The 13,610-nt window shown below is 39.5% G+C and overlaps 1 protein-coding gene across 1 annotated transcript; it reads right to left on the reverse strand.

Annotated features, from left to right (window-relative positions):
• Window positions 1–6,348: 6,348 nt before the first annotated feature.
• LOC308146651 (interferon gamma-like) lies at window positions 6,349–13,260 on the reverse strand (the record flags this gene model as incomplete). Its single annotated transcript, XM_080518554.1, has 4 exons — window positions 6,349–6,489; window positions 7,043–7,306; window positions 11,797–11,868; window positions 13,141–13,260. 4 exons carry the CDS (start codon window positions 13,258–13,260, stop codon window positions 6,349–6,351), a joined length of 597 nt encoding a protein of 198 aa, XP_080374680.1.
• Between the last annotated feature and the right edge of the window lie 350 nt (window positions 13,261–13,610).

Genomic DNA, 13,610 nt, shown 5'->3' on the forward strand with positions numbered 1-13,610 from the left:
TCACATTTGTAACAATTATTTCTCTTACAGTTTCGTTTCTGTTCGATTGCAGGGTGCTTCTGCAGACTGTGTTGATACAAAACATAACCGTGTGTGTGTGTGTGTGTGTGTGTGTGTGTGTGTGTGTGTGTGTGTGTGTGTGTGTGTGTGGTTGCTGTTAACCCACTCACAGCTTCCTTTGCAACAGGAAACAACACACAACTTCATGGAAATGCCGCACCACAGAGCTTTATGTGTTCATGAGCTGTGTGTGTGTGTGTGTGTGTGTGTGTGTGTGTGTGTGCGTGTGTGTGTGTGTGTGTGTGTGTGTGTGTGTGTGTGTGTGTGTGTGTGTGTGTGTGTGTGTGTGTGTGTGTGTGAGAGTGTGATTTTTTTTTTTGGTTTGGTTCAGATCTACAGTCAGCATTTCCAATGAAACAAAGCTACAAACAACTCACTAATAAGTAATAATTAATTTATTTCTCTATATATTTTAGACACCACAGCACACATCAAAGTGCAAAATGAAAATTCCCATAAATTAACGATCACTTACATCAGTGGCGTCCTTAAAACCTCGATAATTGAACCACTGGACTCAGTTTTATAACTTTGGGATGCCATAGGGACGCGTCTTAGGTTTTCAAGTTTTACACTAGTTTCAATCTGGTTTAATCGTGTATTAAATAAATTTTTATGCCGACGACAGACGAAACACAAATTTACTCGGATTGAATATGAAATGTTGGACTTTCATATTGTTTTTGATGCTTTAGGTCTAAAAGACTTCAGAAGAATCCAACTAAACTTCATATTTTGCTTCAAAATCTTTCATTTTGAGTCACATTTGCCTTTCACTGCTGTTATTAAGACTCCACCATGTGGACGTCACTTTTAACCTGCACATTCCAATATAACCCGTCTGCCACGCGTATGTAATTCATTATTGAACAGAATAAACGCAGCTCTTGTTTGTACGTCTTGACGCGTCCCAATACCGGCGGCCTGGCGGGGCGACGTCCTGCAGGGTCACCGGTGGGCTGCAGGACTGATGCAGCCCCCCAACGGGCCGGAGGCTCCTCCCCCTTCGCCCTACGTCACTTCTGGTAAACGGCATGTGGACGTCTTTTACAGTAACTGCAGCCCACAATGCACCCTGAGCTCTCTGTGCTTTTTTTATGGGTGATATTTGACGGCTACGACTTCTAAGAATCAACGACGTGATTCCCCCCCCTCCCCACCTCACCCCCCCCCATAACGGAGACACTGCGGTGTGTTTGTCAGTGTGGTCGATGAACATCCTCACAGGGACTTCACACAGGCTGCAGACACTGCAGACGACACAAAGAGGAGACGATTGATTTCCATTTTTTTCTTCTCTTTTTAAAATTATTTATTTCGATGGATTTCTTTGAAGTAGGCGTTCGGGAAAGAGCTTTGCATTACAGCGCCGTGTGTGTGGAGTTCCCCAAGGATCAATTCTGGGGCCGTCAGTTTATTAGTTAGTTACAAAAAAAAAAAAATTTGAAAAGAGTCGTCAGCATCAGGACTGGAAAATATATATATATATAGATAAGAATTACCGAGAGAGATACTACATAAAAATATCGACAAAATAGATTGTCTGCACAGATGGAGTACTATTTGTTTGCTTTTTAAAAAATCTTATTGTTGTTGATTAGAGACTGAGCTGGAAAGGCAAGGCCTCCACAGAATCCTATTGTTTGCTTTTTTGTTTTTGTTTTTGATCAGTCTTTCAACACACTGAAAAAGTACGACGTCTACTTTTGTTGCTCCAAGACAAAAACTCTTGGAAATGCTTATGACTACATTAACTGAGGCGTACTTTACTAATATTCTAATGTAGATGATGCCCATATCCATGCTTATTGCCAACAGACATACAAATCTGTCTAATATTGATGTCCGAAGTGTTAAAAAGGAGGTGTATGTAAATATTTTATGCAGATGATACTCTGGTCTATGTTTGCTGCCAAACAGGCCTCAAACTACCATATTGTACTGGGGTCATGGAGTGGATTTTTGTTTTTTTTCAAACAGCAAAATGAAGATGTATAAAGGGACCAAGTGTTGATCCCTGGGAGACTCCAAAGTCAATTTTCCAAAAAATGTGATAACGGTTTCTTTTAAAATATCCCGACGGATCCACAATGAAGTCTTTAAATCAGCATACAGCTGACTGTGCGTTTTAACAGAGTTGATAATGAAGCTGCAAAACCAGTGATATGATGACAGATAAGCGACAGTAGAGGGCGACTGAGCTGTCTTCTGGTTTTAAATGACAATCGAAGGAGGAGATGGAGGAGTCTGGAAACCATGACGACACCCAGCAAGGAGTCAGACTTTACATTCTAAGTCCTCACCTCTTGTTTCTGCTGCCGCTGGTGTGTGTGTGTGTGTGTGTGTGTGTGTGTGTGTCAGCTTGTTGCAGACAACGCTGCAGGAGGGAGAGGAAGTGAGTTTATGTCTTTTATTTCCGCATGTCTGCCAGTGGAAGACTGTCAATGTGAAAGTTACAAACAGCCTCGGAGTTTGGATGCGTTAATCGACCAGCGTAGTTTTCCAAGTTTTCACCTGGAAAAAAAACAACAACTTAACTTTATCCATCATCAGCATCATTCAGATACTGAATGAATGGATATTTGTTGCAAAAAGAGGTGTTTGAGCTCCCAGACTCAAAAATCTAATTCAAAAGAAACGATATTAGTGCTAGAATTCATGGCATAATTTAACACCCATATAAATTTATTTTTTTTTACTATGAAAACTGATTTAGTCTCCAGACTTTCACTACAGAAATGTAGCGAAACAGCCTGAGATGTCATATTTTTTTGTGGTTGAAATTCTGCAAATCAGAGTTTGTTTAAAGCGTTTCTTCGTGACGGCTCACGTTATCGGCAGGAAGTTTGTCTCACTCTTGAAAACCGCTCAGATCAGATTACAATCTGAGCCACTGAGATGAGATAAGACGCTGAACCGAGACACAGAAACACACAGAGAGGAAATGAGCTGTGAAATGATCAGTCGAGAAAAACTAAGCTGTCTAGTGACGGTGTCATCCCGGCACGCGTTCCCTCCAATAGCAGAGAAAGAAAACGGGTCAGTTTAGATCAGGGGTGAGTTACATCACTGTGGAGTTCACAACCCCGCCTACATTTTGCCACACTCTCTGTAGTGGGGCCGCGCAACGCAGGTGATTATAATTTGAATGAATACTTATCAAATAATTCCAAACGGTCTGTCCGCTTCTTCTCAGAGCTTCTCCCCCGGCTGCGCTGGTTCTAGACGTGTACTTCCACATTAAAGCTTTTAACCAATCACATTTCAGCCATCCCCTGTTGCCGGGTAAAGAAATCTGCCTGAGGCCCTCACATTCAGTTCGGCAGGTGTCTGTAGTGTGAAACTGGCATCGGTCACGTGGCTGCTTCAACCAATCATATTTTGATATTGGGGAGGCGGGGCCTTCTAGAAGGCCTTGCGTGACGTCGGTGTATTCAAGCCCTCTGATTGGATGGTCAGAGAGTTCATACTCCAGCGCTAGCGAGCTGCGCGAACAAAAATATAGTTGCGTTAACTGATAGGGGTTTTATCAACCTGCGATGACTAAAGGAGAAGATAAAGACATTTGGTTGCAGATTTATTGTCAACACAATTTTCAATTGGGACTTTTCCAAGAGGTCATTGCTAGCACTTATTACAAACTCCATGGCAAGATTCAAGATTATAGAAAAGCTGAACGTTTGTCTCCCTCCTCGACCCCCAGACGTTTTGGGAAAAACAGCTGCTTTTTTTTATGCCGCTGCAGCAGGAGAAAAGGCCTTGAACTTTTATTTTATTTTTTTTCGTAAAGGTATTTATTCTGTATTTATTCCCGTGGCGAAGACCCGCCAATAGCAAATGAACCAATAGCAGTTGGCAATTGAACACATACCTCGTTATGTTTTCACCTGTATGTATGTATGTATGTATGTAGTTTACCTTTCGCAAAAACGACGCACCCAAATTACATGACATTTTCAGGGATGATTTGTCATCGTCCAAGGACCAATCAACAAGAGTTTGGGATGCTAACGGCCAATGCTTTTGAATTTTCTCGTAATAATAGCACTAATAAATCTCCCAGAAAGTCTTGCAGCCTCTCCGTAACCTGGTGGCTGAGCCATTTCCATAGGAACAAGTCCCGTTTCACACCGGGATGTACTATTTAATCCACCGAGTTAGCATCGGTATGAGCTAATGGCTATCATGCTAGCGATGCTAACTCGGTTCCGCAAACAAGTGTGGCGTTGGCGAAGGTACGCACGCTACCGAGTGCCCTCACAAAGATGTTTTCTAATGAAGGAAAACTCAGATTATTCTGAAGCATTTCTCTGTTGCACTTCTTCCAGCATCCAGACATGTTTTTAAAGACACTCCCATGTAGAATTCTGACTCCTTTATATATAAACCATTTGTCATGATTCAAAAAGAGTACCTTTCTTACCATTACAATACACAAATCTAACCCAGACTCTTTGACTATGAAAGACATTGCTTTTATCCTTCAGATTATTCTATTCTGGAGCATTTCTGGGCTGCGCCTGGACTCTTTCACAATAGAAATACTTTATTCCGACAGGGGAATTTTTAAAATCAAGAAGAAATGTCAGACCAGCTTCCAATGATGTTTGACAATATCACCTGCTGCTTTTGTCCCACAAGTTGTTCTTTTTTTAAACATTTCTGTATTGCACCCGGATTCTTTTATCATCTAGAAAATGTAACAAGGAAAATTGTTTCATCCACTGAGGTTATAAAATAAAAGAGAGGAAAATGAAGCCACATCATTTACAAGGTAACTCAATTTTATTTTCAATTGTTTGCATGTGCCAATGTATAAATAGACAATAAATAAACAATAATCAGTCATAACCATTAAATAAACACCTTAAATAGGAAAATAAATATGGAATTTATTTTTAAAAAAACAAAGTCAGTTAAAATGTCCCTGAAAAGCTTTGGTACTTCGACTGTACTTGTGAATTACGTCAGTATTAACCTGCTGTGCTTTATATTGTAAACGTCATCATCATCATCAGTTCTCACAGAAACAACAGCAGAAACAGAAAGCTGCTTCATCAGACAACAAAAGATTAACTACAAGTCCCAGAATACTTTGCGGTTAGCAATACTCTGACCAATCAGAGAGCTGTAATTTGAAAAGTGCTATATTTGGAGATTTACAGAACATCTTGCAGTTTGCCCTCAATAGAAAGTAAAAAAAAAAAAAAATTCAACAAACATTTTAAAAAAGGTAATATTTTGGTTATCTGGCTCCGCCCACTTTCACCACCACCATCAAATCAAAAAGGAACAGAAAGAACGTTGTCAGTCAGATTCAATTATTTTCCTTTTACCATGAATGTCATAATTTCTTACAGCTTGATAAAACTTACTAAAAATAGTGCATAAAAAATTCTAATTTAAATTTAACTAAATTTTATATTCACTGTAACTTCTTCAGCCAATCAGAGCTCTTGCTTCCATCTGACTCCTCCCACTTTGAAATCCTTGAAATCCTTTCATCATTCTAATATTATATTTATAATTCAGATCATGATTTTTTTTTAATAAGACTATTGACGATACTATATCTTTATAAATTGTGAAAACATTTCAAGAAAAAATATATTTCATTCATAAAAAAATTTTAGATTATTTAGATGATATAGAGCCTTTGGCTTAAATTATCTGCAGAGTCACTTCTTCAGGGAATCAGAGCTCTGGTTTCAGTCTGGCTCCTCCCACTTCTCCAACTGGGAAACAAATTTTAAATGTTAAATTTTTAATAGATCTGTCTTTTTATTTTTAATTAGTTATTAATTGTTTTTATTTGTCAGTTTAACTATTTATTATGAATGACATTCATATTGATTATATAACATGGCTTAAATCATCCAGTAGGGGCACTTGTGTTAGTTTGGCTCCTCCCACTTTTCAAATAAAATCCGATAAGTGATCCGCTTTATACATAATAATAGATTTTACAATTAAATCAAGTACTTTCTAGTATTTGATTTTACAATTTACAATTTTACTTTTTGAATTTTTCAAACATTTTTGTTTTTGAATGAATACAAAAAATAGAATCAAGTAATTCCAGGATTTAATTTTCTGCTTTTCAAGTAGTAACAGGTTTGGAAAAATATATATATATATATATTTAAATTTTTTTTAATATTTATCAGGCTTTGGCTACCACTATAAAAATATTAAACAATATTTAATATATGTTTAGTACAAATTGGAAGGCAACAGTGTCCATTTATGAGTTTCTCGCTCTCTCTCTCTCTCTTGCTCTCTCTATTTTCAACCTCTCTTATGATTTCTGGCCCTTATCTGCCGCTTTAGCCTCCTGTCCAGCCGCACGGGGTCAGCCAGTGCACTCGCGTTCTCAAACAGCCACGGCAGCTCCCACAATGCTTTGCTCTGGACCATGAAGTTATCCACCTGAGGGGGAGAGAGAGAGAGAGAGAGAGAGAGAGAGATCAAATGTTACAGCAAAGTTTTAAATTTGTCAGAAAAATACGTTGTTCTCCATGAACTACAAATTTAAAAAAAAAACCCATCCTTGAACCGGTCTCACAGTGCGACGCAAGACCACCGATTCACAGCCAAGACCACGATTATCGCTCATCTGCGACGGATGAGAATCGTGTGTAGCGGCCTTTAGTTGTGAGCTACATCCATATGTGTGAAATACACCCATCAAATGAGCCTCCATAAGTTAAATGTTACCTTTGTTACACTCCTTCGATAGGAACTCCAAACTAATCCTCTGAAAATCTAACCTTAGGCCTTAAACGCGTCCTATATTTCAACCTCTGATAAACCTGGAGAAAGATCTTTACACGTACCTAACAGTCTGATTTCAAACCCTCACGTGAAGTTCTTAAAGTAACTGCCTCCACAATGTTTCCTCATCAGGCAGATTAAAGTCAGATGTTAAACTTGTGGCACTGAAAGCCTCGAATGGCAAGATTCCACCAAGAGTTCTGGTTACCTGGATATGCCGGAGGCTCCGAAGTCCGTGGAGTAGCTTCTCATGTTCACTGTAGCGAACATTCTTCAGCTCCTGGACCTTCTTCAGGATGTAGTCCAGGTCCATACGGACATCCTCGTCGCTGGCGTTGGACGTGGCCGCGCTCGGGCCGGCGGTGGTGACTGACGCCTCTGGCGCCGGGCTGGCGCCGGGCTGCTTGCTCAACATCCGGTCCAGCAGCTTCTCGTAGGTCTCCAGGACGCCGGCCATCAACACCATCCTCATCTGAGGGTGGAGGCGAAACCAAACTGAGTTCAACCGAACGCTAAAGACGTCTGCGGATGGTTTTCTACTTAGAAATTACATTAGTGTGGCACAATTTGAGAGAGGATTCTCAAATTTGGTGACTTAGTTCTGGAGATTTCTGGACCAAAGCTAAAGGAGGGACCGTCCAATAAAACACTTACATTTTAAATATTCAGCACAAAAACAAAAGCCTTTTGTCACTGCTGCAGAGCGACTATCTTGACATACTTACTGCTACCCACTGTGAGCATTAGCATTAGCAGAGACTGATAACGAAATGGTTGCATTCACGACACTTCCTAACAAGTAAAAAGTAACCCAGAGGTTCACCAGGAACTTTTTGTTGTAGGAAGTTTAGTAACTCCATTGGATTTTAGAGAAGTAAGTAAGTAAGTAACTGTAACAAAAAACAGTCCTACCTAATAATAATAATCCACACAGTGTTGGACATAATAATAAAATGATGCTAACGCAGTGTGTTGTACATTTTTAAATACTCCATGTTCAACAACAGTGTGTTTTTTGTTTTTTTTAAACCTGCTTCTTTCCTAACTCCACGACAGGTTTTTCTTCATACACCGTTAAGACTTCATTAAGACCTTTTCATACGCCACCATGCTGATCCGCCAATGAATGGTTGGTACTTAAAACCGGTCCATGGTGCAAAAAAGGTTTGGGACTTCTGCTGGAGAACGACTCCAGGATGAAATGGGACCATGTCTTTGTGCAGCTGATAACAAACAGTTATCATGTGACGCTCGGTGCAGATCCAGATAACTGAGGTACCAGATAAATGAGATGCCAGATAGACGAGGTACCAGATAAGTGAGGTACCGGGTAATCGAGGTAGAACTGCCGTTGACTTGAATGAAATATTTGGATGAAGATATTCTGAGTAACTTTAATGTTCAGGCTTTTGTCTGGGGGTGTCATCTTACCACCAGTGGCCCTAATAGGTTAAACAAATAGAAGTTGTGTTTTCGTTTCACTCAGATTTTGATGGACTTTAAGCAGTTTTGACTTTTAAAGTGTAAAAAAAAACAAAAAAACTTTATAGTTTTCACAGTGATGCTAAAGTTAGAAAGGATAAAAAGACCAAGCGCTGACTTCTTAACTTCGTTTGAAATTCAGTCTTATGAACGAGGTCTAAGCTCGAGACGTCGACCAATCAGAGCGACTGTCCGCTGGACCTCACGATCCGGTCAATTTTCACCATTTTCAAGCTGACCCCACACTTTTCTTTCTACAATCAAGAAGTCTGATCATCAACTACGGAGGCGTTCCGGCTCAGATGAGTCAGAAAAAGTTTCAGATTTAATCAAATTTAAAAACCTATTTTTGTGCTTGTGGTGAAGGAAACTGTGATGGCTGGGTGGGTGGGGGGGGGGCTCCCAATGCTGACCTTCACTAAAGTCATCCAGAGTGTCAAAGTAAGAGTTTTCATGAAACAATTTCCAAAATATCTGCAGTATCTGTATTGTTGTATTCGGTGCTATATAATTACAGTTGAATTGAAGTTGCGCTAGCTGTTAGCTAAACATGAGCAGCATCACACCTTCCACACTCTGGAAACCGTCGACGCAAAGGTCAAATTAACACTGTGACTCAAAGAGGAACAGATTTTTTCCTCTGATATGATGAGTCAGTTCTTCTGAAACCTGGACGTTTTTCTTTGCCCCTCTGACTTGATTTCCGGGGGTGTAAAACTGAGAAAATGCATTATTTTCAGGTGAAAGTTGTGTTTGAATTGTTCTCAGTGCTAAACATCAAGACAGAAAGCAAACAAGAAAATAAACTTCAGTTCATCACCAAACATTTGACTTTTAGCTGCCCAACATGAGGGACAAGAGATTTATCGTCATCCAGTCGAGGGATTTCAAACTTTTCCTGATATTTAACCCACAACAGGACCAACAGTTAAGTAAAGTCAAACTAGCAAGTTCATCAGGACAGAACTGGTCACACCAACGATCTCCAGATTAACGATAGAGTTTATGGGTGAGGAGAGCGTCTCTATAAGCAAACGCTCGAGTCAGAAACTGACCCAGCAGATGGAAAATGTCACCCGCCCACAACAACAACAAAAATAACTGTCAACCCAACAAGGTGGTTGATACTAGAACTAAATGGAGAAAAAACAAAGAAGAGGAAAAAAAAAAATACCTCGGGATCTCGCATAGAAAGAGCTTTGTTTCTTATGAGCAAACAACTCAACGTTCGGACCTTCCAACAGTGACCTTTGAAGATTGGCCAGAAAATGTATAAAACAATTTGATTTCAAGTTCAGAGTTTTAATGCGTCTTTCCAAAAGTGAAATTTATAAAACAAACTATCCCCAATCATGGCAACAGAACAACACCTCCCTGTCAGTGATGAGCTGAATATCAAAAGCCGCGCAGCAGTTTTAACCCTTTGCGGACCGTCCTCCCCGATTGGGTTGTGTTTCGGCTGAACCCAGTGCCCCAGATGTTTCATATTTTTCACTATGCATATAATACCTCGTGCATTCAATACACATTCTTGTTTTGTTAAAAAAAAGTATTGTTTATGTACTTGTTTATGGCCTCTGCAGTTGACAAATTGCTTCTATCTGCATTTTGGTGAGAGAAAAAAAAAATTAGACGGTGACAACTCGTGATGATCATTACACACATATTTTAGAGGTTTTGAGAAACACGTCCGCTACTTTTTCCACCTGTCTTTACCGAAAATTGACCGTCCGAATGACGGCTGGACGGCTCGCTGCCTAAAGCCATGACCTGCAGTGATGCTCTTGTCTTGAATGTGAGAATATGTCCAGATGTTTTAGAGAATAACACCACGCATGCGTTCACTGCAAGCTGCATTCAACATTTGACACTTTTAGAATTAAATACTTAACCATGATCATGACTGGATGAAAACAATGTCACAGCTTTTAAGTTCTGTCCCGTTGATGCCTGAAATTCACCTATAATCATTCTTCCATTTTCCTCTTGTTAACGGATATTAAAACTATGTTATTGCTCTATATGACTACATGTGAGATTATTCTGATAAGGAAACCTGCCAGTTTTGCTCGTGTGCTGAACGCCGCTGACTTCGTTATTATTATTTGTGGATTAATTTTTGGTGATGGTGACGCGACCTCGTTTGTGTTCAAACGTTCAGCTGTGAATCTGAAGCCTGGTCGCAGCTCGTCTCGCTGCAAACCCAACAGACCCTCTGCAGACAGTGAAAGTTTCACCGAGTCTGAAAGTTACTGCTGAAAGTAGAAGGAAAAAAACCCCACAAACACAGCAGAAACCTCAACGCAAACAGCAACGCAAAAAGGAAACCAGTGGACTTTTACCCTCCCGGGATTTGCTGACTCAGCAACTAAAACGTTGATAATTAAGGTGTTCCACAGAATTTTTTCTTTTTTATTAAAAGAGCTCAAATATTGACTGGGGGAATTTAAATCTGAGGAAATCTAAATATCTTGAATGAATTGTCCAGAATTCTGCAGATCTGTGTATAAGCACCAAACTTGGAAGCTAACCAGTTAGCCTCGCTTTGCATAAAAAGTGGAAACAGTGGAACCAGATCCGCTTGCTCAGCTAAGATTGCTGCAAAGCATTTACAATGTGTTTCAATTGTCTCAATTCAGTCATGGTTAGAAGAAAATTATTTTAAAATATAGATCAGTAATTACATTTGACAGGAAGATTCAGTCATGTTTTCTACACAGAGGCTAACCAGTTAGCCTAGCTTAGTATAAAAACTGCAAAACTGCCAAAATGTGCTTGTAAAGTTCACTCGAAGTATCTGATTACTGACGTTGATTGACTTTATAGTTTCTTGCCTTGTCACTGTTTTTTTTTCATGCTAAGCTAAGCGAAAGACTCAAAACAAGGGCCTTGAAGTAGATTTCTTCTCATCTATTTTTGAAAAAGTTCAAGCATTTAACTTTCTTTAGATGATTTTCAACTTCAAGTCGATGAAGCACATAGGGTTTTTATAGTCTGGAGGCTCGCCAGTTACCTTAGCTTAGCATTAAAACAGAAAACACAATTTTCCCAGAAGTGAAGTTGTGACTAAAGTCATCTAAAACTCACTGTTTACCAAACTTCATTTATGACTAAAAAGAAACGTTCATTTTATTTGCCTTATTTCAAAGGTTTGAAGGACTCTTACAGTAGATTTAAAAAGTATATTTCCGTGGCTGTAGATTTTTCCCGCTTTTTTTTCCCAGTCTTCATGCTAAGCTACATTAGCCTTTCAATATAAAGAACTTAAAGATGATTTATTTTCCTTGTTTCACTCCTTTTTTTAAAGATCATGCAGATCAGCTTTGAACATTAATCACAGAAGAATCTCTTGAGTTCAATTAGTGATGCAGCAGTTGATCAAGATTGGATTTTTTCAGAACATTGGTAAATAGATATATTTAAAAAAAAGAAAAAAAAGAAATGAAACAAACATTAATGATAAAGTTGACTTTCACTAACCTCTGCATTCCCGGACAGCAGCTCTTTGTCGAAGATGGGCTTCCCGTTGAATATTTCTCTTCTTGAAATCTTCTGCAAAATTTAAAAGTAAAAAGAACAGAAAAAATCAAATGTTAGTCATTTGAGTTCAACAGAAATAAAATGCTTGTCATTTTCTTAAAAGCGCCCAATCTGTAACTTCACCATTTAGACTTGATGATGCTTTCAAAAGCCATCAGACATCTGGACTTTACATAAAATTTAACAAAGCTCCGTAAAAGAAAAAGTTAATTAATTAATAAAATAAAAAAGACAATGTTGTTGGTGCATTCAGGGGCTGATATTTCACACCTTTGAGTAGATTTAAATGATATACTTATTAAAAAGATCTTTGTTGGCACGTTCAAGTCAGTTGGGTGCCAAAGGGCCAACTTGAGTTTTGTCATTTCTAAATACGCATTATTTCTTATATTTGCTCCTATTGTCAGTCTGCACGACTTCATGGACCGTCAAATCCACAGTCAAATTTGAACTACCACCAAAACTTAAAATATAAAGTATAAGAACAGAAATGTGAGTCAATGTGAGTAAATATCTTTGAAAGAATTTGGTTCCATATTGATGCATTCATGGACTGTCGGCCATGTCATTCATTATTAAATACTCAATTCCCCCCAAAATTGTTTAGTTATTTCTAAATTCATAAGTATTACTTTCATTTTGTTTTATTATGAGTGGTGCATTCAAAGAATGTCTGGCGTTTTAAACACTTACAAAGAAAAAAGGTCCAAATTCTCAACATATCAAGTCAAAGTGGAAATATCTTTAAGCGTACTTTGCCACTTTCAGGACAGTTTTGCATATTGTTGGCACCTTCAATGACCGCCAGACATGTGATCACATTGTGCGATCACACTTTTCAAAATCATTTGGAGGAATTAAAGCCAAAACCTTTTCAGGTCCTTGAACGCACCAAACGAGGACATCTGGAGTCGCAAACACAGTTTGCAAATCAGAAGGGCTAAAATTCAACAATTGTGATTTGATGAGCCGGTGGTGCATTCAGGGACACTGTGACATTTTTGTTGATTTTTTTCTTTTCTTCTTCTTTTCTTCTTTGTTTGTTTCCATTTTAAAATCTTCCAACCCCCTGAATGTACCACGCGACCACACTGTGTCAGAATGAGCAGCAGGAAGTCACACGAGGAAACTGTGTTGAAGGTTGAAGAGGTAAATAGAAGACACCAGACGGACTGTGTGTGTGTGTGTGTGTGTGTGTGTGTGTGTGTGTGTGTGTGTGTGTGTGTGTGTGTGTGTGTGTGTGTGTGTGTGTGTGTGTGTGTGTGTGTGTGTGTGTGTACTCACGTAGTGCTGCTGCAGGTTATGGATGGTCTTGTTCATCTTTGGTGGGATGTACGACCCTCTGACTTCGCTCACAATCAGCCACACACACAGGCACAGCGCCGCCCTGGCCATGGTCACCATCACGACGCTCGGTTTGATTCCCTTCCGCTGAGGCTGATGGACGTCCGTCTGTGGCCCGAAGCAGCTCAAAGTGCTGGAACTTCTCCTGAAGCCCTCATATATAAGCGAGAGAGAGAGAGAGAGCGAGAGAGAGTGAGAGAGAGAGAGAGAGAGGAGCGTCAATGATAGAGGTGTGAAAACTGTGGTTGTGCTGTTTCCTTTAAATCACCAAACTTCATAGAAGTAGGTAGGGGGTCTCACACTGCCACCACCAGCAACAGCAGCAGCAGCGCCACTTCACATCATTTACTGCTTTTATTGGAATATGCAACCTGCACACACACACACACACACACACGTTATTATATGTC

Source organism: Blennius ocellaris (assembly GCF_963422515.1).
Source record: "Blennius ocellaris genome assembly, chromosome: 22".
NCBI lineage: Eukaryota > Metazoa > Chordata > Actinopteri > Blenniiformes > Blenniidae > Blennius > Blennius ocellaris.